General features: G+C 56.6%; 1 protein-coding gene across 1 annotated transcript in view; it reads left to right on the forward strand.

Annotated features, from left to right (window-relative positions):
* Positions 1-8074: 8074 nt before the first annotated feature.
* The window catches only part of SLC16A2 (solute carrier family 16 member 2), a 36976-nt gene continuing 18095 nt past the window's right edge, over positions 8075-26955 (forward strand). Inside the window, exon 1 of the mRNA XM_021525283.4 lies at positions 8075-8450. Within this exon, the coding sequence (XP_021380958.3) occupies positions 8090-8450 (361 nt within the window). The 5' untranslated portion in view covers positions 8075-8089. The remainder of the gene's footprint in view (positions 8451-26955) is intronic.

Below are 26955 nucleotides of genomic sequence, written 5' to 3' on the forward strand. Positions count from 1 at the left end.
GGCGCTGCCCGCGCCCCGCGCCGCTCCGCAGTGCGCGCACGGCGCATGTGCCCCCGCCCGCCCCCGCCCCGCTCCGCCCCGCGCCCCCCGAGCGGCCCCGGCCGCTCCGCGGGTCCGGAGCATCCCGCTGGAAATCCTCCCGCGGGCACGGCCCGGAGGGGAAGCGGTGCTCCGGTGAGAGGGAGAGGTTTGGGCATCGTCTTCTCCAGGTGTGGCGTTGCCACCATCTTCTCCACGCTTCCCCTGTGCCCTGCGGAGTCCCTGGATGTCTCGCCAAGGATCAGATCCGAGCCAAGGGGTTGTTATGGGGTATTGATGAAGCTCCGGGAAAAGCATCGTCCTCCCCAGTTTGTCACTGTCACCAGCTGCTGGTGGCCGAGATTTGGGGTCCTGTCCTTGGTCATGTCACAGAGATACCCCGAGGGCTGGAACCTCTCTGCTCTGGGGGCAGGCTGGGGGTGTTCACCTGGAGAAGAGAAGGATCCAGGGAGACCTCAGAGCCCCTTCCAGGACCTAAAGGGGCTCCAAGAAAGATGGTGACAAAGTTTTTAGCAGGACCTGTTGTTATAGGACAGTAAGTGATGGCCTTACAATAAAAGAGGGTAGATTTAAACCAGATATGAAGAAGTTTTTTACAGTGAGGGTGGAGATGCCTGGCATAGGGTGCCCAGAGAAGTGGAGTCCTGGAAGTGTTCAAGGTCAGGATGGATGGGGCTTGGAGCACCCTGGGATAGTGGGAGGTGTCCCTGCCCATGGCAGGGGGTCAGACCAGAAGACCTTTAGAGATGCCCTCCAACCTAAACCATGCCATGACTCTGTGCCCCAGTGCCTGCACTGGATCATGTTGAGTGCAAACATTTGCAGGAGCCTCACCTGCCTGGGGGTCTAACAAAATCCAAGCCTGGGAGTCCTAGAATCCCAGAATGGTTTGGGTTGGAAGTAACCTTAAACACCATCCAATCCCAACACCCCTGCCATGGCAGGGACAACTTTCACTAACCCCACCTCAAAGCTCTGCCCTTCCCAGCCCACTCCAGCCACACCAAACCCATTCCAGGCTACGTCCACGCTCCAGCCCCAGTGACCAGCAGGGATTTTTCTAGCTGGCAAAGGAGAGAGGTGAATTACTCCTTCAGGAGCTAAGACTGCAGGAAAACCACACAGCTCTGCCCGTGGCAGCTGCATGTCCATGCCAAGGATGCCAGCAGAGCCAGGGCAGGCTCCAGTGACCCCACAGCCCTTAAATCCCTGGCCATGCCCCTGCCCAGCCAGGGCAGCCAAGGGGAACTCTGGGCTGGAGGCTGGGGGTGCAGCAGAGCAGGGCACCCACAAATCAAACCTCAGATCCTGCGGGCAGTTCTGGGCCCCTCAAGAGAGACACTGAGGGGCTGGAGCATGTCCAGGGAAGGGAATGGAGCTGGGAAGGGGCTGGAGCACCAGCAGAGGCTGAGGGAACTGGGGAAGGGGCTCAGCCTGGAGTAAAGGAGGCTCAGGGGGGACTTGTGGCTCTGCACAGCTCCTGGCAGGAGGGGACAGCCAGGGGGATGGGACTCTACTCCCAGGGAACAGGGACAGGAGGAGAGGGAATGGCCCAATTTGGGCCAGGAGAGGTTTAGATTGGACATTAAAGAAAATTTCTTCACTGCAGGGGCTGTGCCCTGGCACAGCTGCCCAGAGCAGTGACAGAGTCACCGTCCCTGGGGGAATATAAAGGACGTAAAGCTGTGGCATTTGGGGACACGGGTTAATGTTGGGTTTGGCGGTGCTGGGGGAATGGATGAAGGCTTTTCCACCCTAAGCAATTCCACGATGCCGTGATTCTACGACTGCTGTAAGTGCAGTCGCTACTAGAGGGCAGAGCGAGCCGGGACAGACGCAGGTGGCCCGAGCTGTGCGGGAGCTGCGATGTGCGAAACGCGTTTGCTTCCCTTGCACTCAGGCGTGTGGGGGAAGAAAGAACTTCAGCAGCACGAGGGATAATCTGTGACACGGTTTGAGGTTTGGAGGGAGATGACTCACGCTTTGATTCCTTCACGGAGCGCTCCAGGGCGGGATTAAGCCGTGCTTGTCAGGAAGGCGCCGCATCCAGCAGCGTGGAGGCAGCGGGGAGAGCTCCTCATCCCCAGCACATCAGGCTCCCGGTGCTCCTCAGGAAGAGAAACCCGGCATGGATGAAGGGCGAGGGCACCTCAAAGGGGACAGCTGCCATCTCCTGAGCACTCACTAGGCTGGACCAAGGGGTCTGGCACAAGGCTGTGTCCCAGCCCAAAGCCCGTCTCTTCTGCAGGCAGCGGTGTAAGGGCAGCTCTGCCGTGCCCGGAGAAATTCGGGCAGCCCTGCCGTGCCCGGGGGAGCCCGGACAGCCCTGCCGTGCCCGGAGAAACTCGGGCAGCCCTGCCGTGCCCGGGGGAGCCCGGACAGCTCTGCCGTGCCCGGGGGAGCCCGGGCAGCTCTGCCGTGCCCGGAGAAACTCGGGCAGCCCTGCCGTGCCCGGGGGAGCTCGGGCAGCCCTGCAGCCCACGCCCGCTTCACTCCCGTCCCTCCTGCCAGTGTCCCCAGGGACCTTCCCCGAGCAGCGGACACTCGGCTGGAGATTTTAGATTCATCCTGGACTGCCTTGGCCAAGCTGTCCTGTTCCTGTGCTAGTGCTACCAGAGGTGTTCTCGTCTCAAGAAATGAAATAGAAATTTTTCATGAGCCAGAGCCAGAAGTGCGGCCGGTCAGGGCGAGGAGGCTAATGCTGCTCCCAGGAGAGCACAACTTGCGATATCACCAGGCAGGGATTTGGGGACTCACTTTTGGACGGGAAGGGCGAGCAGTCCTTCTGCCGTGCCCCAGGACAGAGCTGCCCCCTCCTGCCCGCAGCCCTCGGTGCCCGCAGCCCGCTCGGAGCAGCCCCGGAGCTCTCAGCGCTGCCAGGAGCAGCTCAGCACATCACACACCCTCGAAGCGCCAGGAGCAAACCCAAGAGGTGGCACAACTGCCCAGGCTTCAGCCCCTGGAGCCCCCAGACCATCTCCTGTAATCCTGGGTGCTCTCACAGCCCCGAGCCCGAGGGGCACAGACAGCTCGGGAGGGTGAGGGCAGGGGGAGGGGAGGGGGCAGACAGAGGCACCCACAGATCTGTGCACCTTCAGCACCCTCAGCCCGGGGCCAGCCTCAGCCCAGGCTCTTCCCCGCTCTGGGCACAGCACACGTGGGGCTTCACCCGAGTTTTTCTGTGTGTCAGACCAGCAGTGTCCTCTGCTCGAGCTCAGGGGCACAAAGCAGCTGCACCAAGGCTTCTCTGCTCCCCGAGCCGCTCCCCCTGGAGGTGCCTGGCCTGGCTTTGTCCTGGGCTGTGGGACAGCAGCCTGCAGAGCTCCTGGCCATGCAGCTCCCAGAGATGTTCCAGGCTTGCCATGAACCACCTTTGTGCCATGCTGGAGCTGGCCAGTGCCCCCATCCTCCAAAGTGAGAAGCTGATGGGGAATTCACCCTTTCCTAAGGGAATTCATTCCATCACTGGATAAATTATGCAAATATCAGTTAATAACACTAAATTAATGAACCATAGGAAAAACATTCCCTGGGGGCACATCCACAAAGTTTTTGCCAGTGGTTCCCTGAACCCCTCAGGGTTTTGAGCAGCCTGAGGTCAGCGGTGGCTCCCACATCAGTGACACTGGGGACAAACAGGTACAGTGGGGCCCAGGGGAGCACCCAGCCCCAAACCCCACCATCCCTCCATCCACCCCAGCCAGCTCAGCAAGCCAAAGGCTGTGCAGCTGCAGTGGGATGCCAGGAGGCTGCCAAAGCTCTTCATTTTGGGTCGTGGACCCCCAGCTGGCCCAGGAGGAGGTGCTGGGTGCCGTGGCACGGCCGCACGCGCTCGCCTCCCGCGCGGGCTGCTGCGAGGGCTGAGGTAATCCTGGGTAATTCCTGACTTCCATGGAAATGCCTCCGGGCCGCGATGATTATCGCTGTAATTAGCCTCTCTGATTTTTCTTGGTGTTCTATAAAATATTAATTTACAGCTGGATCCTTGCCTCCTTTGTGTGCCGGCTCGAGCTCTTCCCATCAGCAGAGCATCTCTGGCACCTCGTGCCGAGGTCCTGTGGGGTTACGTGGCAGAGCTGGGGCGGCCGCTGGCGGCTGCGTCGTGGTTGGGGTTGGTGGGGCTGGGCAGGAACTTCCACTTCCCCACAGGAACGTGCCCTTGTAGCTCCTATTTCAAAGGAAATGTGGGAAACCGGTGAGGCACGCTCAGAAAATGCCCTCCACACCTCTGCAGCTGGATGGTTGAAGGTGAGCAGGCAGCTGTGTGGCTCCAGAAGCCCTTTAATACAACACAGATCCACCCTGTTCCTCTGTTTGGGCCAGAAACAGTGGTTTTGCTCAGCTGTATGAAAAATCAGGTAGGGCAGCAGTGTCTGAGCAGCACCATGTTCCCCACCCAGCCTGGAGCCACTGGAGTGGACACGGTGCTGTGATTTCCACTGCCAAAATGAAGCCAAGTGTGGGGTTTGGTGGCACATGGCTCCCTGAAAACCCACTGCTCACACCAGCATTTCTAAATTGTCTCATTTTTCAGCCAAGCTAAGTAGAATCTACTTCAATCTTGCCAAAAAGGTGGAAAATGCCACCTGTGATATTTTTGATTCCCAGCACTGGGAAGGTCAGGCAGAGGAAGGACATTGCAGTGTGCTGGTCCCCTCTCTGCCTTCTCCCTGGGACAAGCCTTGGGCTCCAGACTCCAGATGCATTCCAGTATCCCTGCCAGGGAGGGATAAGACTGCCCCCGAGATACTTTTTTCTCTGGGACAGTGTCTGCCAGGCCAGATGCAGCAACTGTCTTAACTACAGCTCCAGTCTAAAGAAAGGAGCATTGCTAATGACAGGAAGGGGCTGTGCCAAACATGTGAATGTCTCTGCTGAGAGCTGCTCACCACTAGAGACGTTTTCCTGGAGCTTTTGGCCCTGCAGCAGATGCTGTCAATGAGGTTTTGTCCTCAGGACAACCCTACATGTCCCTGGTGCCTTGAGAGGCTCCTGCAACAGAGGCTGGACAGAGTTAAAGGAATAAAGCAGGGATTTGTTAAAAGGCCTTCACAGGATTCACCTTGGGCAGTGCAAGAGCCCGGCTGAGGCTCCACCCAAGATGGACCCAAGTCAGGAGTTTTCACAGTTTTTAAAGTTTTGGTCCATTTCCATTTTGGGGTTAATTGTCCAATTAGAGCTCCAGGTGATGCAGTCCCAGCCTCCCAGATTGCTCTCCTCCATTCCCTGTTTTTGCACTTTTGGGCCTGAAGCTGCAGCGGTGTCCTTGGTTCTGGGGCTGGAAAAGGATTGTTTTGTCTGACTGAACTGTGAGGAGAACGTGCTAACACTTTACATGAAGTTCAGAGTTACATACTAATGCAGCACAGAGTCTGGAAAATAGGAAAGCTGAAATTTCAGGCATCGTCCCCATGTCACTAAAACCAAGCCAGGTTGCAAAGCCGCTGGGGATTTGTATTCTCTGAGGCCACGTCCTCCCCCAGCACTTCCCAAGCTGTTTGCACAGGTATTTCCATTCCTGCTCCCCTTCTGCACACGCAGGCACACACACTGAGCAGGAGCCAATCCCTCTGGCACCACAGCTGGGAGCTGAGCACACGCTGCTGGCAGCTACGCCTTGCCCGGGTGGCCGGGGGCTCGTCAGCTGTGACATGAGGTGCTCCCTGCCAGCTCTCCAGGGATGCCAAATGTGGATCTGGAGAGCCTGGAGGTGCTGCTGCCATCCACTGCATCCCTCACCAAGCTGGCAGGCTCAGGGCTTTGAGGGAAACCATGTGGCAGACACAGAAGGGGGTTTAGCATTGACTCCAACCAGGGAAGAGCAGGGTTTTCCTCAGTGTTTCTTTCATCTTGTGGTTGTGAAGCTGCAGAGCCTCTGGGTGGGATGCTCCGTGTTCTTACAGCAGAGCTGTTCCTGCCTGGATTTCCCAAATCTTCCCAAGCTGCATCTCTCTCTTCCATGAAACCTCCATCATCTCACACAGCCCAGACTTTTAACCCCAACTTTTTCAGCCCCTTCTGTGATTTTACTCCTCAGGCTCACTGGTCCAGTCCAGCCCAGTGATGCCTGGGATAAAAAATGCTCTGTCCAGGCACCGTGCAGGCAACATCCAGGAGAGATGCTGCTCCCTGGGTTTTGCGTCTGGCTCAAGGTTCAAGAAGTATTAACCTCCTGTTTCCCACTCTGTGAGAGCCTCCTGCAGCTCCAGAGGAAAGGAGTCTCCATAACACGGTGTTTTGTATGGCAAAGAGCTCTCCCACCTCTCTCATTGCTGTTTTAAATCCAGCCTTGCTTTGCTGCTGTGGAGAATTAACATTTTGGGGGGCAGCTTCCCTGTGAACCACCCGGGGTACCCCAGGTCCCTTCTCCGTCAGTTTGCAGGGGCTTAGCTTAACAAAATAAAACCAGCAGGCCAGGAACCTGAGCAGGCTTTCTGATGATGCGGAAATTAAAATTTAGCTGCTCGTTGCGTCGGCAGAGGGCAGTGGAAGATGCTGCCAAACCTCCCAAGCCTCCCCCGGCCACGCTGTGGAGATGGGGATCCGGGGAGGAGACTCCACCAGGGAGGAAGGGAAATAAAAATGCAGTTCCTCCAGCAGCGAGGCTGACCTGAGCGCGGCGTTCCCGCCGGGCAGCCCACCGGGCGGGGTGATTTGGGCTCCTCCATCGGCGCCGTGCCCGGGAGGGAAGGCGAGGCGAGGAGACCGCGCTCCCCATGGGCGCATCCCTCCGGCCCGGGTCTCGCCATCGCTCACAGCGGCTGCTCAGAGCCGGGCAGAGCCGCTGCTCCTCATCCTCTGCCCGGGAGGAAGCGGATGGCGATGGGGCTGGCAGTGATTTGCCGGCGGGAGCAGGCGGGAAGGCCGAGGAGAGGTTTTTTTCTGCCTGTAGCCGTGTCCCAGAGGGGTTCTCCAAGCCCGGCGAGCCGCAGCACGTAGACAAAAGTGTTCCCAAGCCGCAGCCCGTGGCCGAGTGCTGCTCTCCGGCTTCGGGAGAGGCAGGGAGATGGTGTGGCCCTGCCGCCGCCTCCCTGCCGCTCCGCACCCTGCCCTGTAATTAATATCCCTGGAGGTAAAGAAAGAGCAGCGGGAGGTTGGGATGTATTCTTTTACTCTGATAGGAATCTGACACTGACACAGCCATTAGGGGAAAGAAAGAATAATAACTCAGACTTGGCGTATATGAAAGCATAAATACCTTCAGCGTGTGAAAAGACAGGCTTTAATATATTGGTGGATTCGTAATTATTTATTGAAAGAAGGGAAAAAGCAGAGCTTGCTGCAAAACAAGTCAGAGGCGAGGGAACAGCTCCCAAAATCATTGGGTTTGGGTGGCCGCCGCTATCCCGCCGGGAGAAGGCAGCGTGGGGTGACCCGCGGCCCTGGGGACAGCCCCGCTGCCGGGGTGATGCCGGCGGCTTCCCCCAGCAAGAAGCCGGGCTGGTGTCACACAGACGCTCTGCGAACTTTTCGGGGTAGGGCACGCCAAAAATCCCACCGGGCTGCCCGGCGTGGGAGGAAACGCATCCCCTCGCCGGCTGTTTGCCACCTGCTCGGGCGGCTCCGGGGGCTTCGCCGCGGGGCGGAGGGAGCGGCAGCATCCCCCCGGCGGGGCACCGAGAGCCCCGCGGGATGCCCCGCGGGATGCCCCGCGGGATGCCCCGCGGCCGGGGCGCCGTGCGGGGCCGGGGGGCGGCGGCGGCTCCCCCGCGCTGGCCGCAGCCCCCCGCGCCCCGCCGGGCCCCGCGGGGGCGGCGCTGGCGGGGGCCCGCCCCGGGCCGGGCCCGCCGCAGGATGCGGCGGCGGGGGCGGCGCGGCGGCTCGGCGGGCGATGCGGGGCCGCGGCCGGGCGCGGGGCCGCCTTTGAGCGCCGCGGGGGGACGGGAGGGGGGCGCGGGCGGGCGGGCGGCCCCCGCCGCAGGTAGGGACGCGGGGGCCGAGCGGCGCGATGGAGGAGGAGGAGGAGGATGGAGGCGGCGGAGGGGAGGCGGGGAGTGAGGCTGCGGCAGGAGGGGGCGGGCGGGGGGGCCGGCCGGGGGGGGCGGCGGGCATGTGGGACCGGCTGCGGGGCAGTCGGGCGGCGGGCGGCGGCCGGAGCGCGGCCGCGATGGCGCAACGCGACGAGAAGGTGCCGGCGGCGGCGGGCGACAGCGAGCCCGGGGCCGGGGCCGGGGCCGGGGCCGGGGCCGGGGCCGGGGCCGGGGCCGGGGCCGCGGCTGAGCAGGGACAGAGCGGGGTCGCCGCGCCCTTCCAGCCCCCCGAGGGCGGCTTCGGCTGGGTGGTGGTCTTCGCCGCCGCCTGGTGCAACGGCTCCATCTTCGGCATCCACAACTCCTTCGGGATCCTCTACATGATGCTGCAGAGCGACCTGGGCGAGGGGAAGGAGGATCCGGCGCTAGAGTTTAAAACAGGTATGGGCTCCGCGGCCCCTTCCCCGGCCGGGCAGTGCGGGCGGGGAGTGCCCGAGCGGAGCGGGGATGCCCGAGCGGAACGGGGAAAGGTGAGGCGGCGCGGCCGGCGCTGCCTGCCGGAGCTGGAAGCTCCTTCTGGGCTGTGTGGAACCTCGATTGCTCCCTGCCCCCTCTATCCTCGTAGCCGTGGCTATATTTATCTCCGACAGCATCATGTGTTTCTAAGCTCCGATGTACTCAATTAAAAGTAATTCGGATGAAAAACACGCCCGTATCTTGTCCTGCCGGTGTGTCTTGGGGTAAAGCAGAGCAGCACTGGTGAATCAGCTGCTGGGTGTGAGCAGCCCCCTCTAGTTTTCTTTATTATTGTTCTCTTTCGTGAGTTTTCAAGCTTTCTATCTGTGTGCTTCGTTGGCCGGGGGTGGCTCCAGGAGAGCATCTGCCCTGCTGGGACGCTCCCTCCGAGCCGTGTCCATTCAGTGGGACGGCCGGCACAGGGCAGGGCTGGCAGCGCCACCTGCGCGGTCGCTGCGAGGGCAGCGCGGGGTCTCCAGCATCCCTGAAAAGCAAGATCCATGGACCGCACCCAGCTTTGGTAGGACCTACCCAGTTTTGGTAGGACCGACAGGCCTGGCCAGGGTGCAGACTGGGTAGGGTTAATACAGAGAACAGGGTTGTTTCTTGCTGCCACGACCCTGCTGTTGAAGTAGACTTGGCAGAGGGACACCAGCCTGCTGGCGTGGTGGTCTCAGCTGGACACCAGTGTTGGGCAGCCCAGCCTTGTCCCAGGTCCTGCTGTCCCCCCTGGAAGATCACATCCATCCCCGTGATGGACACCCATGGCCCACCTTGCTCTCATCTGCCAGGTGGAGACGAGCACTTGATACTGAGGGAATGCTGTCCTGACTCTGGCTGGGACGTGGGCAGCAGCCAGGGGTGTGCAGGGGAGAGATGAGTGCCAGGGCTGTGTAAGGACCTTCAAGCCTTGTTTTGGGGACCAGCGTTGCCCACGCTCCCTCCCTCAGCTGGCGCATGGCCGGCGAGTGCAGCGGGGAGCGCGCCAGGATGAAATTCATTACGGGATCCACCACATCTAGAATCCCAAATTAACTCCGTGATACTCTTACCAGGGAAACTATGGGACCATGTAATTACGGGTACTAACGGAGTGCCACAGCGAGCTGCGGACGTGTGGCCGGTTGTAATTAGGGTGATGGATGGGCTGGGAGTGTGTGTGTGTGTGTTGTGTGTGCGCGCATGTGATGCCCAGGAAGCTCATAGTGTAGCTCTCTGTTTCCTGCTGCATGTGATTGTATCTAGAAAGCCTAAGGCAGGGCTCTGAAGGTAAAAGCGGTAACAAAAGAAATTAAATACTGCAAGTTCGGGTGGTTTAAAGGCTTTGTGCCCAAGACAGAGGTTGTAGGAGTCAGCATCTGCCTCTTGCTCCTGCCATCTATTTATTTAAGGCTATGACCGCACAGAGGCCTCCAAAAAGAAAGGCGTGTGGGTGCGCTAGGTGAACCCAGGCTGGGTAATTAAATTGCCTGGGTGACGAATATTTGCCTTTTGGTCTGGGTGTTTAATGAAGAGGCCGCTAATAACCGAGTCGCGGCTCCAAGGCTGCGGTGCCGAGGCTCCGGCGGCGGTGGCGGATCCATCTGCGGCACCTCCGGGGCTGCAGCTGCACTGGCTGGGGCTGAGGGCAGCGGGGTGCAGCCCGGAGCCCCCCTCCAGCCCTTCCTCCCTCGCTCCCACCCCTCCCCGCTCGGCATTGCATAATTTCCCCGCGGCGCTCGTTTGCGTGCAAACATAATCAGGAAAATATCGTAGCTCCTTTCCAAGCGCTAAGTGATACGGCCTTCCTGAAAAGACCGGTGCTGTCTGTTTGTCCTCCGACGTCACTGTGAGCCCGCCAGCTGCAGGCAACAGCCGGACCCCAGGGAGCCCCTCATCCCCACGCCAACAGGGAGCAGCTTGGGAGGATGAGGATCCACTCCCTGCTCCAGCCCCAGCATCCAGCACGGCTGTGGGCATGGCTCAGCCTTTTGTCTCTGCTCTTAAACCTCCTCAGGTCTCAGGGAGGTGGGTTTCTATCAAGCAGAGGGTTTGGAGGCAAAATGGGGAGTAATGCTGTCAGCTGGTCAGGCATCCCTTTAAAAATAGGGTTCTGTTTATGCTAAAGCGGGTGCTAGTCGGCACTAAACAATAGCCGCCCCGGCTATAATTATCAAGGTTTATTTCTTGTTTGCATTGGTCACGTTTTCTTGCGTTTGATCTTGAGAAACGCAGGATCCGTGGAGTTCAGGTCTGGGGTCAGGCTTTGAAAACAAACCCTGTGGCAGCAATGCATCGAATGCATAGGCTCCTCTCTTTAAAGAAATATACTGTGCTGCCTATGTCAACAAGCACGGCGGGCTGGGGCGGGCGGGCTGCTGCGACCACCGCGTGCCCCTTCCCCGCGGGACGCCAGCGCGGGGCCTGCAAGGCAACTCTCTGAGCTTTCGGGTTTGTTTTCTTGCGGGGGGAGTGGAGGAATGCTGAGACCGGAATAAAAAAAAAATAATATACATGTGAGCACTCAGCCAGGAAAAAAAAAAAAAAAAAAAAAAAAATCCAGCTTTGCTGGAGAGGTGTTGAGTGATGCTTGAGGGTGTTTGCTGGGAGATGAGTGGTGACGTTTGCCTCCGGTTGTACAAGGCTCGTTCCGGTGCTGAGGGATCCACGGAGCCGTGGCTGTCCCGGTGCTGATCCCACAGTGAGGGCTGACACTGAGCCAAGGGCCCAGCCCAGCACCTTCATCTTCCTCAGCTCCAAAAGCCCTTTTGAGTGGCAGCACAGTCCTGGTGAGCATTGACAGGGCATGAACCTTCTTTTCTCAGAGTCTGCTCTGCCACTGTTGGATGTGCCCCAAGCTTGGGAGGGGGGACAACAAGGTGGCCTTGTCCCCCACCAGGGCTGTGCCACCCAAAGGTCCCAGAGAGTGCTCCAGCTACCTGGGCAGAGCAAGGAGAGTGACATTTCTTGGTGCATCTTGTTCCTCCAAACACATCCTTTGTGCCGTACACGAGGTCTGAAAAGCCCTGGTGGGACAGCCTGCAGAGGCACACAGATTTTGTTGGTTTGGTTTTTTTTTTTAATGGTCTATTTATCTTTTTCTTCTCCCCTCCTCTGCTTTGTGTCAATATCCCAGGTATAGATTAACTCTCTTCACTTAATATTTAATGTTTTGGTGCCTGGAAATGGAACTGAAAGCATTTGGAGAGATGGCCTGAGGAGCTGGTCTGGTTTGGCTGCAGCTCCTCTGAGTGCATCTCTGTGTCCATCAGCATCCCCTGATCTGTGTGCAAAAACTTGGGGAACAGCTTCCCCCCTTTAGCCCAGCTCCAGACAGGGAGCAGAGGCTGCTGGAGCTCCCTGTGCTTAGGGAAGCTGGAAAGGTGCACGGACTTGAGTCACCAGATCCTGAGCCAGGCTGATGTCACCTTTATTCCTCAATTCCCATCCGTTTTGCTGGGGAATTTCTTTGTGCTGATTTCACATCCTTAGGACAGGTGAGCACAGCTGGAAAAGGCTGTTTTTACTCCAGCATTGTAACGAAGGCTTGGTAAGTAAGAGCAAGGGGTTTTTTTGGAGAAAACAAAGCATTCAGTGCTAGCAGTCATACAAAAGAGGGGGAGGAGAAGCCCTGCACTCCTGTCTCGGCTGAAGAAGATTCTGTGGGTGGGTGAGCGTGGCTGGAGCTTTAGGAGCTGGGAAGAGAAATCCCAAGGTGAGGGTAAATACAGAGTGCTTTGTGTTGGAAGGGACCTTAAAAATCACCACATTCACCATGGCAGGGACACCTCCCACTGTCCCAGGTTGCTCCAAGCCCCGATGTCCAACCTGGCCTTGGGCACTTACAGGGATCCAGGGCAGCCACAGCTGCTCTGGGCACCTGTGCCAGGGCCTGCCCACCCTCACAGGGAGGAATTCCTTCCCAATATCCCATCTGACCTTGCCCTCTGGCAGTGGGAAGCCATTCCCCCTTGTCCTCTCCCTGCCCAGCTCTCTTGAAGCCCCTTCAGAGCAGGGGGAGAATCTCCTCCCTCAACCTGTTGGCCACGTTGCTTTGATTGCAGGAGGTAATTCTTGGACATGATCCCAGCTAAACTGGGGTGATGGGGTCATTGTCCATGGCTGGCCTTTCGGAGGCTCCCATCTCCTGAAGGTGACACTGTGGTCGTCATCCTCTTACCCAAATCTGCAGGATTTGGAGCTTTTACTGATTACCAGGGTGCTGTGCTGATGCTGTTTCACTGCTTTATTGTCCAAGGGTGCTGTGGGCCTGAGCATTCCTGGGGCCTTTCCCATGTCCATCCGGGCTCCCAACCCTCCTCTAACCCCACGGAGGGACGCACTGACATGAACAATATTTATGTAGCCCAGATGGGAATGTAAATCCAGCAAGAAGATATTAAAGAAGATGTTTTTATTACCTTGCCCTGCAAGCTGGAGAGTACAAAGGGCAGCACAGAGCCTTCCCAGATACACTGGGGGTTTCCCATGGTGGGATGCCAACGTGCCAGCACCAGGCTCTGCCCCGGCCTCTGTTTTGGGAGCTGGAGTTTGTGACTACAGGGAAACGGGGGAGTTTCAGAGGAACTGGGGTTTTGCCTGAGCTGATTGCAAGGTGCCGTGTGAGATAAAGCAGCCTGAAAAGCAAACAAAGCCCAGTCATGTTGTTAAACCTGGTTCTTGGGGCTGTCGGGAGCGATTAAGGTTATTAGGAGGCCGGAGTGCTGTTTCTAAGGGAGGTTCTTGTTTTTCAAGACTGCAGGGGCCCTCTCAGCCAGCACATTTGCCATTTTAGTGGTTTTTAATTTACTTCTAAGTGTCCTCCACCAGGCAGCCAAGAAGATGTAAGGTTGTATTTCCTGGTGGCTATTGTCCTTGAGCAGTGGCAGCTCCTGTGGCTTATGAAGTGAGACATAGAGTTGTGCAGTTGGCTTGGAGTTTTTTGGTCCTTTTAGCTGGAACTAAATGAACAAAACCACCTCCACTCTGTGGGGTTTGGGCACAGGTTAAAATTTGAAGGTGCTGAGTTGCAAATCCATCACTGAGACAGGGCTGGGAACAGGAGGAGGATGAGGAGGAGGAGGAGGGATTGGAGGGTGAAGGGGTTAGTGCTGCAGATCACAGGGCTGGGATGGATGTGGTGGCACGAAGTGACAATGGGGAGTGATGCAGTGCAAGGCAAAGGAACAATTTCATTTCCTCTTTTGGGGAGAAATCACAAGTTTGAAAAGTCACCTTTTAATTTCCTTAAAACCCCTCAGCAGCTGGAAGCCGCCCATCAGCTGGGATGGTTCTCACCCTACACCTTAGACCAGACCTAACACATCAGGCTGGACCAAGCCCCGTGGCTGGGAGGTGCCACTGACCTCTCTGGCAGTGCCCAGGGGCTGGCTGGGCATGGCTCACGTGGGCCTTGTCACCTGCCCGTGTCCCTGGGACACCCCTCTGGCTCTCTCCCTGCTTATCCAGAGTCTTCAGACTCTGTTCCCAGGGATTATCCCACGGTGAGGCAGCACTATCAATCACCCCATCCCACCAGAACCAGTCTTCCAAAAGATCTGGTGGTGTGATGGGGACCACCAGGACCGGTGGATGTGGAGCTGAATTCCCTGTAGGGCAGTTTGGGGAAGGAGGAATTGCCTGGCTTTCACCTCCCAGGGCTGATTTTGTATCCCATGGTGTGCACGGGAGAAATTCCCTGGGTGCACAAGCCAGACCCGCTCCTGGCGTGCCGACAGGGTGGTGACCCCGGTGGGACAGTGGCACTGCTGCCGTGCCTGGCAGGATTTGGCACTGTGTGGATTCAAGCCCAGAGGAGCCTTTTGCTGTTTTATCCCAGTCACTCCTGGGGACCTCAGCCAGCGTGGCACAGGCCAGCAGCAGGGTGACAGCGCGGCCAGATGAGGTGACACATGGCTGTTGGGGACATTGGTGGCAGATGCCATGGGCACTTCCAAAGCTGTGCGCCGTCTCTGGAATCACAGGAGACTCTACCCTGCCTCCACAATCAGGGAATAGTTTGGAAAAAGCATCTAAGATCACCAAATCCAACCATACTGGTGTTCTGCCCACTGCTGGCTGCTGCTGTCCGGGTGCCATATGGAATTTTCTGGCACATCACCAAAAACCTCAGTGTCTCCCACTCACTTTTTTTGGAATGATCACCCTTCAGGGGTTTCTTATGAGCAGGTCAGAGCACAGAGGAGGATGCCAGAATTTCCCAGCTGACACAGAGGCCACTCACCCACATCTTGCAGCCGGTGTTTTCCCTGAGGAATCACTCTTCCCCGAATCTCCATGGGATGTGCATCCCATGGCATCACCACGGCAATGGGCCAAGAAGACTGGACACCAGCGCAGCACGTATGCAGATAGGCTGCTGCACCCAGCACAGCAGGGATTTGTTGGGTTTTCCCTTGCTCTCCCTCGAAGGATTGATTATTCCCTATTGCCAGGGAAGGAGATGCTGCCCTTTGGCACTCAGCCCCACGGATGAAGGGCTGGTGGAGAGGTGTGTGCCAGGCTGGGTTCTCCGCGGCCCTTTCGGCGGCACATCCACCCCGAGACAGCTGGGGCGGTTGCAAAACGCCCATGACGTGTGCTGGGAATTGCTGCAACACGCTCGCAGGCGAGAGCCATTCCAGCCTCTCCCCGGCACCTCGCACAACAGGTCCTGCCAGCCGCGGGGCCGGCGCTGCCCGCACGCCCGGCCCGCCCGGGGCTCCCTGCGCTGCCCCGGCCTCCCCCGTGCGCCCCGCGGGCAGGGTGGCACAGCCCTGCATTCCACCCGCACGTTTGCGGGGTTTTCCTCCCGCCCTTACCCTTTTAGTTGTAGATCCCTCAAAAATTACCCGATGCACGAGCTTGCCCCGTGTGCCCAGCACATCCTTCAAGAGCTGGAGCGGGATGAAACACGGGGAAAACCCCTTGGGAAGAGCTGCTGGGTTACAGCCCTGAGTTGTTCTGCTGGAACTCATCTTGGGCATCCTTGGCAGCTGTGCCATGCCATGCCATGCCATGCCATGCCATGCCATGCCATGCCATGCCACGCTGGCCTCTGTGCAAGGAGCAGCCCAGCATGCTGTGAGCAGCCTCCCAGCCCCGTGTGGGATCACCAAGAGGACGCTGTGGCAGGAGGGCAGCCCCAGCACCCCCTTGCACGCCGCAGGGGAGCTGCCCCTCGGGGCTAACCCGTACCTCCATCCCTGCACCCTGCAGGGCGCAGGCAGAGGAGCACTGCACCCCACGGCTGCAACGGGAGCTCCCTCTGCAGCAGCCCAGAGCCAGGTGGGGAGGCTGTTCTGGGGTCACTGCTTGGTTTTGGGACAATCTGGGCTGCAAAACCTCACCCTGGAGGAGACGAGCTCACCAAACCCTGCTGCTCCGCATCTTTGGGATTTTTTGGCTCTGAGTTTGGATTTGGCAGTTCGTGATGGGTTTGCTTGCTTTGCCGAGGCTGGGTTGGACGGGGCTTTGAGCGAGCTGGTCCAGTGAAGGTGTCCCTGCCCATGGCACTGGGTTTGGACCTGGATCTTTGCAGTGCCTTCCAACCCAAGCCATTCCAGGATTCCTCTCCGGGGGGGCAGCCCCGCGTGCTCTGGAGCGGCTCGGGCGCTCTCTGCATGGGCTGACTTGTTGGGCTTGGCCCCGGGCAAACACCAGGGCCCTTCTCGAGGAGGAGAAACAGCCCTACCACAGTGCCTGCAGCCAAGGAACCCGCTCTGAGCAGCACCCACCACCCATCCCAGGGACCAGCTGAGCTGGGGACCCAGGGCACGTGGCCACCCTGCCCAGTGACATCCCCAAAGGCCCTTTTCTTGGTCATGTCACACCAGGCACCAAAACAAAGCTTTTGTTTCAAGATCTTGGCCTTAATTTGTCCACTAGCAGATCCCAGGTGTAAAAAGGGAGGCAAAATCCTTCCCTCTTGGGGGGATGTGGGTGTTTGCCAGGGAGCCACAGGGGGTTTTTGTGCAGAACCCATTCAAAGCAGGGGGAGCTCAGCAAGGTGGGAATAAACCTGGAGTCCAGCGAGGTGGGAATCACATCTAATGGCAGCTCCTTCAGTGAGGATTGTGCTTCCCATGCTCCGTCTGATTCGAATCCGATGGAAAAGTATCATCTGTGATTGAAGATTGACGGTAATTACATAATGGGTATGCACCAGATGATGCCCAGACAAGCTCCCTCCTGGGATTTCCCAACTTTTGGAGTGTTTGCAATCACCCTAAAGAGCTTCCTTCTACCAAGGGGAGGGGGGTAATTATTGATTTTACAGCAGCACCCAGCACAAGGCTCAGCAGTGGCACAGTGGTCACCAGAGCCAGGCTGTGGCCACCCTGCCTGCCCTGATAGCTCTGGGGCACAGTCAGGCACAAGAATTGCATCCCACCAGCCTTGCAATGGCAATAAAAGTATAATACAATAAAAGATAACAAAAAAATAAGGGAGTAAAGCTGCTTGTTGGGTCTGCTGGCAAGGCGAGCAGAGCAGTTGCAGCCGTGTGCTTTGTGCTGTGACTGGTGACGAAAAGGCAACGTCAGGATGTTCTTGATGGTGGGCCAGCTATTAATCCATGTATTTTAGCGAAGCCCAATTTTCTTTCTTAAGATTTGTGGGAGTGGGGACAGCTGGGGGTGTGGGGAGCTTGTCTGGGATTAAACCTGCCTGAGAGCCAAGCACGCCAAGCTCGCGAGCCCGGGGAGAGCTTAATTAAAGTCAACGGAGAAGCGTTTCCAAGAAAATAATACGGGGTTTTTAAACGGGATATTTTCGTTCTGGGCCCAGAACGTCTCCTTTTCCCTCCTCGGTGTCAGCTTTAATAAAACAAAATGAGATCTCCAAGAAAAACAAATTGGAGCTCTTAAAAGGCGCTGCGGAGATAAAAATCAGCAACAGTGTTGCTGGTAACACCTTGGGTTATTAAAAGGGAAAGAATGCTAACGATGCAAATCGCCCGGGCCTTTCTTGTGGTTGCTCCCCGGTGGGAGCCTGCCCACCCTGCCAGGGGGGCACGGTGCCCCTCTCCACGGCCCCTGAGGGGCACGGAGCCTTTGCCCTTCACTGGCCAGGGGGTCGGGGCACTTTTGGGAGATGCTCACCCAGGGAGGATTTTGGAGTTTTCTTTCCTGAGGTTCTGGTGGCAGCTCCCGGGGTCAGGATCGATGTTGAGGGCAAATAGGAAAAAGCTTGGAAGAATGGTAAGGATTAGGTTTCTGGGGACACCAGACTTTAAAGCAGCTGAAATCAGGGCTGGTGCTGTTGGGAAGATGCCACAGCCTGTCAGAGCTCCTTTAGAGGCCATGAACGTGTGAATGAAAATCTCAAGTTGGGCTTTTTATGGCCCGAGAGCAGCTGGGTGTGGCTTTGCTCCTTATGCCATGGCATCCGGCTGGAAAATTGGGGTCACTTCCTCTAAATCCAGTGCCCCAGTCCCACTGGTACAGCTGGAGCCACACTGGAGGGCTGCTCTCACTGCCCTGGCCCTGCCAGGCTGTCCCAGCTGCCTGGCCTGGTGCTGCTCCCCAGGATGCTGGAGCAGGGCTGTGGGAAGGGCTGGGGGAGTCGCTGGGGGTGTGGGTTTGGTCCCTCCACCATCTGCTTCTGCCTTCCCACAGCCAGAGTGGACTCAGAGCTGCTCCTTCTGTTCCCTGTGCTCCCACCCTGGCTGGGGGCTGGGCATGGCACGGGGCAGTGCCTGGGCACAGGGCTGATGCTGCTGCCCTGTTCACAGGGGGGAAGCTGCTGTAGGGTCCCGTCTGCCCATCTGTCCACCAAGCAGGAGAATCCTTTCAGACAGGGTGGCTTTAAAATGCCCAGGGTGATGAATTTGAGGCCAGCTCCTGCTTTGCTGCTGTGCCCAGCAGCATCAGATAAGGCAATTACAGCTTTATCACTTAATTGCAGAGTATAATAATAGGAGTGGTATCAGGGTAGGCCGTTGCCAAGGAGGGAATATCGGCACTGTTTGCTTTCATTTTTTTTTTTTTCAATATAAACCCGTTGGAGCCTCAGCACTGCTGGAGGTTTGAGATCTTTGTGAGGCTCCTCCTGCCTGTTCTCCACCTTTCCCCTACCCAGGGGGAAATTCAGCATTAAATAGAAGCTGTGCTGACTGTCCTGATGCCAGGGAAGCTTCAGAATCGGTGAGAACCCAGCCTGGGAGAGGAAGGGGTGAGGACTGACAGGGCTGTTGTCAACAGCTTTGTGAACAGCTTTTCCCTTGCACCTTGGGAATGAGATTTCCAGCCCTTGCAGGTTTTTCCTGTCCTGTTCAGCAGGTGTGGGGTGCACGCTCACGGCTGCATGAGCCCATGGGGCTGATTCTGGGGGTCCAGGTGCCCCTGGGAGGAACAGCTGGGGATGAATCCTAATGAATCCCTTTGCACCAGTGTCACATGCGAAATGCTCCATCACTGCCCTGGAACCCAGATGGGAAAATGAAAATTTTATATTTGGCAACTGTTCCGCAGCCTGTTGGGGTGGTGTGGGAGAGGTGAGAGACGCTGGCTGTGATATGCAGAGCTCTGCTTGTCTCTGACTCACGTGGTCCCATTTTCCACTCCCTGTGGAACCATCAAGCAGGCTGAGCCCTCCCAGTGTCAGGATTTGAGGTATTTCCCCACCCAAACTGGCCTGGCTGGTGCTTTTCTGCCTTAAAAATGGGGATTTTCAAGACCCAGGGTGGGTTTCTCCCCAAGAATTGAAGTTTGCCTTGCTTGTCCTGATGCCTGCAGGGTCAGGTGTTAAAAACTCAGGTGAGCTGGGGGCAAGGGATGGTGTGACAGGCTTTTGACTGGGAGAGCTGAAATTCCCTTGGGATCTGCATTTTAGGAGAGGACCTTTATTAAGGGAGATTCGTATAAAATCCAATGTGTTGCCCAAAGCTAAGAAATCATGGCAGATGTTTTTAAAGCTGATAAACTCTGCCCTGCTTCAGTTCATCAACCAAAGCGTGAACCGAAGAGCCTGGAGAGGAGGCACTTCAGGTCCTGCTCTGACCCCTGTGCCTGGCTGTTAACTCCTGCTGGCCCATCCTAATCTCCATCTGGAGATAAGATTAGCCCCAGACTGGTCTTCAGAGCTCATTTGCTTCCCTTGGGACAGCATCCTCCCAACCCCAGGGTTCCCAGCCCCACCATCTGCAGCCTCCCCCGCCACAGTTTGTGTTCCACTGACCTCATAAACAAAAATGACGCAAAACAAAACCCCACAGAAAACAATTTTTACAGCAGGCAGAGTTTTCCTACTCCACAAAGGCGGTTGTTTAGATTTTTATTGCCGGATGAAGAAGGACGGAGATAAAAAACAACCCTAAAAGCTGTTGGGAAGATGATGCAAGGCAGAGCAGCGTGGAAAGCGATGGCTCTGAAGGCTTTAATGCTTCCTCTGCTTCCGAATCAGGAATCAGCAAAATGCCAGGCACTGCCGGCTGATCCCAGCCCCTGGCCATGCGCCGACACTTTCTGCAGGAGATAACTCCTGCTTTATTGTGGGAGTCCAGAGCTTCCCTCTGGCTGCCCTGGCAGGTCTGGGACCCTGGCAGGGGTCAGGACCTCCCCTGGACAGAGCCCCCAGAGACACTGGCTGTGATCTCTGGCAATGGAAAAGAGTTTTCAATCTTACAGGATCAATTACAAGCTCTGAGTGTTTGATATCAGTAATAATTAAGTGTGACACGGGTGCAAAAGTGAAATTTTAGGATTCTAGATGAGGGGTCCAAAGGGAACAAGATGGAGGAAATTGGGTGTGCCTTGTCCTTTTTCTCCTTCTTCATGCCCTCCATGTCTCACTGTGGTGTTGGCATTTTTCTGTTGGTTCAGGCTGGGGACACACTGTCCAACGTAGGTGACAGATATTGGCACGTTCTTGTAAATGCAGCCCAGGGAGTTTCTGGTATTGAATGTTTGTAACATCCCCCTGAGGGCAGAGCCCCACACGCTGCCCTGCAGGACAGAGCTGGGCAGGGCAGCAGAACATGTGAGAGATAAACAGAATAAACAACCTGGAAACAGCACAGACCAATTATGGCTTCTGCTTTGGCAGCGGGGCTGAGAGACAGAGACTTTCTACAATCTGGGGATCATCAATACCTCAGATTCTGACACTTTATCACCCACCTGCTCCAGGCCAGAGCTTGCCCTGAGCGCTGGAGCTGGGAGGGTGATGAAGAACCAAGCAGGCAGGATGTGGGGCTGCTGTGGAAGCAGCAGGTTGTTGGCCGGGTTCCCCATTAGTCAGGGTGACGAGTCGATCTCCTTTCCCAATTTTCTTATGAATGAATCGGTTTTGGCTGGGCCCGATGGTCAGACTGGTTCAACGAGAAGCAGCTGGGATCAGCAGAGAGAAAAACGAGCCTGTGCCTGGCTCTGCAAAGCCCCTGTGGTCCCGACAGGCCCGCGGCTGCCGGGCCTCGGCGCCTCCATCGCCGTCCTCCCTCCCTCCTCTGGGCCTCTCGGGCTCCTGGGCTCGCTGAAGCTTCAGGGACACTCCAGAACCAGAGGGGATGCACACGGGGTCCTGCACCCCGAGCCTTCTTCTCTCCAATGCATCACTGCTGCAGCAGGGCTGTTTTCAGAGGACGATTTCAGCTCCAGCTTGCCCGTGGTTGCTGTGGGGAGCACGGCTCAGCTGCGTGGAAAACTCTTCGACGTTTTGCCACAACTCCAGCTGGAACAGTTGGGATTTGGGATTTTGGGGCAGGGGCACAGGGGCAGCGGTGATGTGTGGCTGCTTCTGCTCAGCCCTGCTGTGAGGATTTGCCATGGTGTCACTGCTCTTCCCTTTATTGCTGGCACCCAGCACCCCTGTCCTGCTCTACCTGTCCATAGTGGCACCCCACAGGTGTGTGCCAGCTCCCCTGGGCAGGGACTGCCCCGTGCCAGGGTCACTGCAGGGGCTGAGGAGGGTGGTGGTGCCTCAGGAGCTGTCACAGAGCCGGGTGGGTTGGTGTCCTCTGGCACATCCCCATGGATCCGTGCTGGGGAGAGCAGAGGGGTTGGACCCATCCCACGCCTGGGGCTGCCTCTGGCCCCTCACATCCCTCCACACCCCAAAATCCTGGCAGGCTCAGCTCCATGCTGCTGAGTCCTCTCAGCACCCTTTTCCCTTTGTCCCTGAGCACGGATGGGAGAACGGGGAGCTCAGGCAGCTGAAAACAAGACTGGGAGCTGTGGGGTGTGCTCCCTACAGCAATCCCACCCTTGGCACCTGTAGGACAGGATGAGTTTTGTAGGGACAAGGGTAGTTTTGTAGAGACAGGGGTAGTTTTTTAGGGACAGGGTAGTTTTGTAAGGACAGGGTAATTTTGTAGAGACAGGGGTAATTTTGTAGGGACAGGGGTAATTTTGTAGGGACGGGTAGTTTTGTAGGGACGGGGTAGATTTTTAGGGACGGGTAATTTTGTAGGGACAGGGGTAATTTTGTAGGGATAGGGGTAATTTTGTAGGGATAGGGTAATTTTGTAGGGACGGGTAGTTTTGTAGGGACAGGGGTAGTTTTTTAGGGATGGGTAATTTTGTAGGGACAGGGATGGTTTTGTAGGGACAGGGGTAATTTTGTAGGGACAGGGTAGTTTTGTAAGGACAGGGGTAGTTTTGATTCCCACCCCCACCCCAAAAAGCCGTATTTCCATGGGAGGAAGAGGAGGCTTCCTGGCCACCAAGATGGGATGTAAGGCTTTGAACCCTGACTGGCAGGACCAAACCTCACCCGGTAAGTGACAGAAGCCTTCATTAACCTGCCCTGTTGTTTATTTCCATTTCAAAGCCCTTGATGCAGCAAAAAGTGAAGGCTTTTCCCCAGGAAAGCACATTAATGTTTCACCTGCCTTCAGAGCCCTTTGCCAGCGGGGCACTTGGAGTGGTCGGGGCTGTCCCCAGTTCCCCCCGGTCTCGTTAAACATTGTGTGGCTCCAAGGGAGCTCTGCCTGTGGCTGTCGTGTGGGCTCAAGCCCTCGGGGGCCTGGATTTTAATTTGTATGCAGATGTGAGTGTATATGCAGATGTGAGTGTGTGCAGAGATGCACACAGGCGTATTTACGGGTGTGGATGGCGGAGCTGCAGGGCTGGGGGGGTTCCCGGGATGGGGATGGGGAGCAGGGGGCTCATCCTGCTGCAGCCCCACAGGGCAGGGCTGGCCCTTCCCCGGAGCCTCCCGCTGTCTGAAAAACTTTCAAATGAGAGCAGGTCAGCCAAAAGTGACAGCCCGTTGGCAAAGGGGTGCGACCCGCTTCTTGCTGGGCTAAAAAAAATGTAATTAGATAAAATACTGCTGGTTTTCACTTTCCTTTAGTGGTCGGATTTGCTTAATGACAGCCTGGTGTATTTTTCTGAGATATCCAGTTGTTTTCAAATGTTGTCTTTAATGTAAGGAAGCTCCAAGAGATTAAAATCACATGGATATTTTACCCTTCTCTTGCCCTCTGGGTGTCTGGTTCAATGATGATTCCCAAGTGTTGTGATCTTTTTCCTGGTCCGTAGGCTCCAGGAGCGCTATCCAAAGGTGCTGCTCTGTGCTACAGACCCGGGGCAAACTCTCCAGCACTGGGGCAAGAAATAATTTCCTGACGGCCATCAGGAGAAGAGCCCAGATGTTCCACCACAGAGCTGTTTTGTCCCACAGACACTATGTCAGCCCAGGATGACTCTGTGCCTGTCCCAGGGCTCTGCTCAGCCTGCTTAAAAACGGCTTTTCTTCATTTATTTTGATTGTTAATGATATTCTCTCAGTGGAGGAGTCTCTCCAGTGTGGTCAGTCATCACCTCGTGTCCCTCACCCCAGCCCTTGGGAGGGGTGGAGCTGAGGCTGAGCCCTGGGACAATCTGGAGAAGACACCAGTGTGGGGGAGAGCTGAGGTGGAAGAGGCCATGGAGGGAGGTGTTACCTCTTTTGTGAGTGAACCTCGGGGGAAAAACAACTTAAAAGCCACCTGGCACAGCCTGGGGAGGGGCCTCCCCTCAGAGAGCACCTGGAGCAGCCACCACGATTTTCCCTTTCATATTTCCAGCCCCATGCATCGTTGGGTATGGGGCAGACTTTTTCTTCAGGGAAATTTGGGCTGTGTTGGGTGGAAGGGAATAAGTACCAAAACTGAAATATTTTGGTAATGTTGGGGTGGGTGGCTCTGCCCGGCTGCCACAGGGGAGGAATCCCAGCCCTCTCCATTTCAGGGTTTGTGCTCCAGTGGGGCTGAGGCTGAAGTTGCCACAGTGTTTTTTCCTCTGGAGCTCGGAGGGCTCTGGGGGGCGGCTGTGGGTGGAGGTGGCTCTGGAGATGATGCTGCAGGGCAGAGCCAGCAGTGCCCATGGAGAGTGTGGTTGGCACAGGGAAAAACACAGGGATGCTTTCTTCCAACCTCACTCGTCCTGGGAATGCCCCAGCTTTGGCTGATGGGTGTTTGGGAGGTTTGGCTCTTCCCACACCATCCCCATCCTCATCCCCATCCCTACCTCATAGGACAATACAATCATGGAATAGCCCAAGTTAGAAGGGACCCTCAAGGATCATCCAGTCCAGCCCCTGGCCCTGCACAGACCCCCCAACAATCCCACCCTGGCCATCCCTGGTGCCCTGGTGCCACCTGGACTGGTGTCCAAACACTCCTGGAGCTCTGGCAGCCTCGGGCATTCCATTCCTTGGGCAGTGCCCAGCACCCTCTGGGGGAAGAACCTTTCCTGATCTCCAGCCTAAACCTGCCCTGACACAATTTCATGTCATGTCCATCCCCATCCAGCACACAATGGGAAAGCATTGGGCTGACTGAGAGATGTGGAGGAGAGAAGGGAGAATAAGCAGTGCTGAAACCTGGCCTGAAACAGGGGACAGGGGACAGAAGGTGCATCACTGCCTTCAGCTGCCTCAAAAGCTGCAAAACCCAAGGTCATGAACTGTTTTCTCTAGCCAGTGAGGGACAGGGTGCAAAGTGATGCTTGGAAATTTTGCAGCAGGGAAGGGGTGTTAGTTGGGAGAAATACTTGGAGTTCAAGACTGGCCCTTGTCTGGGGGAAGGTACAGATATATATTAAACACCCTGTAGAGATTGAAAAGACGATGAAGCACTTGGGGACATGGCTTAGTGATGGGATGGGCAGTGCTGGGTTAACACTAGGGCTCAAGCGTTTCAGAGGGCTTTTCCAACATAAATGACTCTGTAATTCTATGATTCCAAGACTGGACATGTCCACCACCAGAGGGTTTGGAGGAAAAGCTGTACAAAAATCTGCCAGGACTGGGAGAAGGCCACAGATGTCCTGTAGTGGCAATTATTTGTCTAAGACCAGTGCCTGGGTGAGTGAGGAGCTGTGGCCAGGGCTCCTGGGTTTGGTGTCCAGCCTGCTGGGTCTCTCCCCTTAATGCTCAGGGCTGGCAAAGGGCTGGAAGTATTTTTGTTTCTGAGTATCCCTTAATTAGCTGAAAGGGAAGGCTGTCAAGTACCCAACTGAGAAGAAAAAAGATCTTCGTGAGCCTGTGACCAGCCCAACATTTCGTCTCCATTTATTTTCCCTGACTTCTTTGTTTTCCCCTTTGAAAAAAGGGTGTTTTTCTCTTTCCTTTCATTTAACTGCTATTTATTTGCTGGTAAGTGGAAGGAATTCAGCTGGGATCAGGCTGGCTCCTGCCAGCGACTGGAGTTGAAAAGTTTCCATGGGGGAGATGTAAGAGCAGAGCAGGGGGGTTGTTTTCCACCCGCCGCCGGCCCTCACTCTGCGGGTCCCTGGGTCACGGCCAGCCAGGTTGCATGGCTTCAATTCTCCTTTTTTTTGCTGGGATGTTGACAAGTGCCCATGGGAGTTGTGGTGGGAGGAGCATGGAGCTGGGCTGTAGGGTTTCTTCTTCTCCTTGCTGTTAATGGGAAACAGAAGATGGCTTGGGAGAAATTTGGCAAAGAGGGAAACTTTTCTGTCTCTTCCAGCTTGGAAAAAAAGTTTTCTTTCTCACCCTTGTCTCACCGCAGCCCAGGAGGGGTTGGTGGGAGAGGGGCAGAGAAGGCAGAAAGTGCTCAGTGATTTCACAAGGATGGAGCAGCCTTGGGCCACCAGCTCTGTTTCGGGAGTGGAGCCCAACCTGCCTCCCACTGGTGGCCAGGATCCAATCCCATCTTCTCCCCAAAGCATCGAGGGCTTGGGATGCCCCAGGTGCTCTCACCCTGAAGCAACGCTGGGGATTTTTGGGATCCTGTGTGTCAGGTGTGATGTCACCATGTAGACGGAGATGCAGTGGTGGGTCAGTGCTGGACACTGGCTCCTGTAGGGATCCTGTGGATTTTATGTCTGGCTGGGACATGAACCCCTGACCTGACCTTGGCGTGAAGAGCTTTGTTGGCTTTGCCCCTCATGCCGGCTTGTGAGCCAGCGCTGCTTTGCCGTCTGCTCCAAGCTGTGTTGGCTGGGAGCCACAGCTCCACATCCCAGTGGATCACAGGGCTGGCCAGGCTGCTCCAGCTGGGAGCCACAGCTCCACATCCCAGTGGATCACAGGGCTGGCCAGGCTGCTCCAGCTGGGAGCCACAGCTCCACATCCCAGTGGATCACAGGGCTGGCCAGGCTGCTCCAGCTGGGAGCCACAGCTCCACATCCCAGTGGATCACAGGGCTGGCCAGGCTGCTCCAGCTGGGAAAAGCCATGGCAGCCATTCATGTGGGGTAGCTGGCAGGGAAGGGACTGCTCCCAGAGTCACACTCCAGCCCTTTAGGACTTTCAGGTGTGCCCCCAAAAGTGGCAGCACTCACGTAGATCACAGCCTGGGAAACGGTGGCTGGCCCTGGCTGAGACATAGCCCAGCACTGCTGGCCAGTCCTGGTGCTGGTGCTCGTGTCCTGGCAGATGCTTTCCCCCTTCCATCCCTCCCTTTCCCCTTCCATCCCTCCTGCCCTGTTTGTGAGCAGATGAAGCATTGGGATGAGGCTCCAGCACCCCGGTCCCTCAGCTGCACAGTCCTCCCAGTTGTCTGTGGCTACAGGAACTGGTTACCAGTACAAACCTGCCAGTTACATAAGGTGGATGTGGTGGGGTTCAGAGGAGATGACACATCTTGGGGCTGGAGAAGAAGGGGTCACACCTCACTGCTGGGGACAGGGCATGGCCTGTGAGTGAGTGCTGAGCTGTTCCCAGGCTTTGTGACCTTGCATTGGTGACTGCAGGAAGTTAATCATAGTCAAAGCCCAGTGAAGTTTGGTCAGGTCATGGCTTTTCCAAAGAGAAAAGAGAGCTTTGGACCTGCAGCAGCCAGTGTCTGGGGCCAGAGCTGACCCACAGTATCTCACCAGAGTTAATCATTGCCATCAACTTGGAACCTGCCCATCTTCCACAGTGGGAGCTCTTTCCCCAAAAACTCAGGGTGAGGGGCTCCTACCAGGATGCATTAGTTGGGGAAAGGAATGTTCCTTGACCTTGACATTAAACCAAACTCTAACCCTGATCCAGACCCTAGCCCAAACCCTAATTGCAACCCT

The sequence above is a fragment of the Lonchura striata genome, chromosome 4A (assembly GCF_050655825.1).
Source record: "Lonchura striata isolate lonStrDom1 chromosome 4A, ASM5065582v1, whole genome shotgun sequence".
Taxonomy (NCBI): Eukaryota; Metazoa; Chordata; class Aves; order Passeriformes; family Estrildidae; genus Lonchura; species Lonchura striata.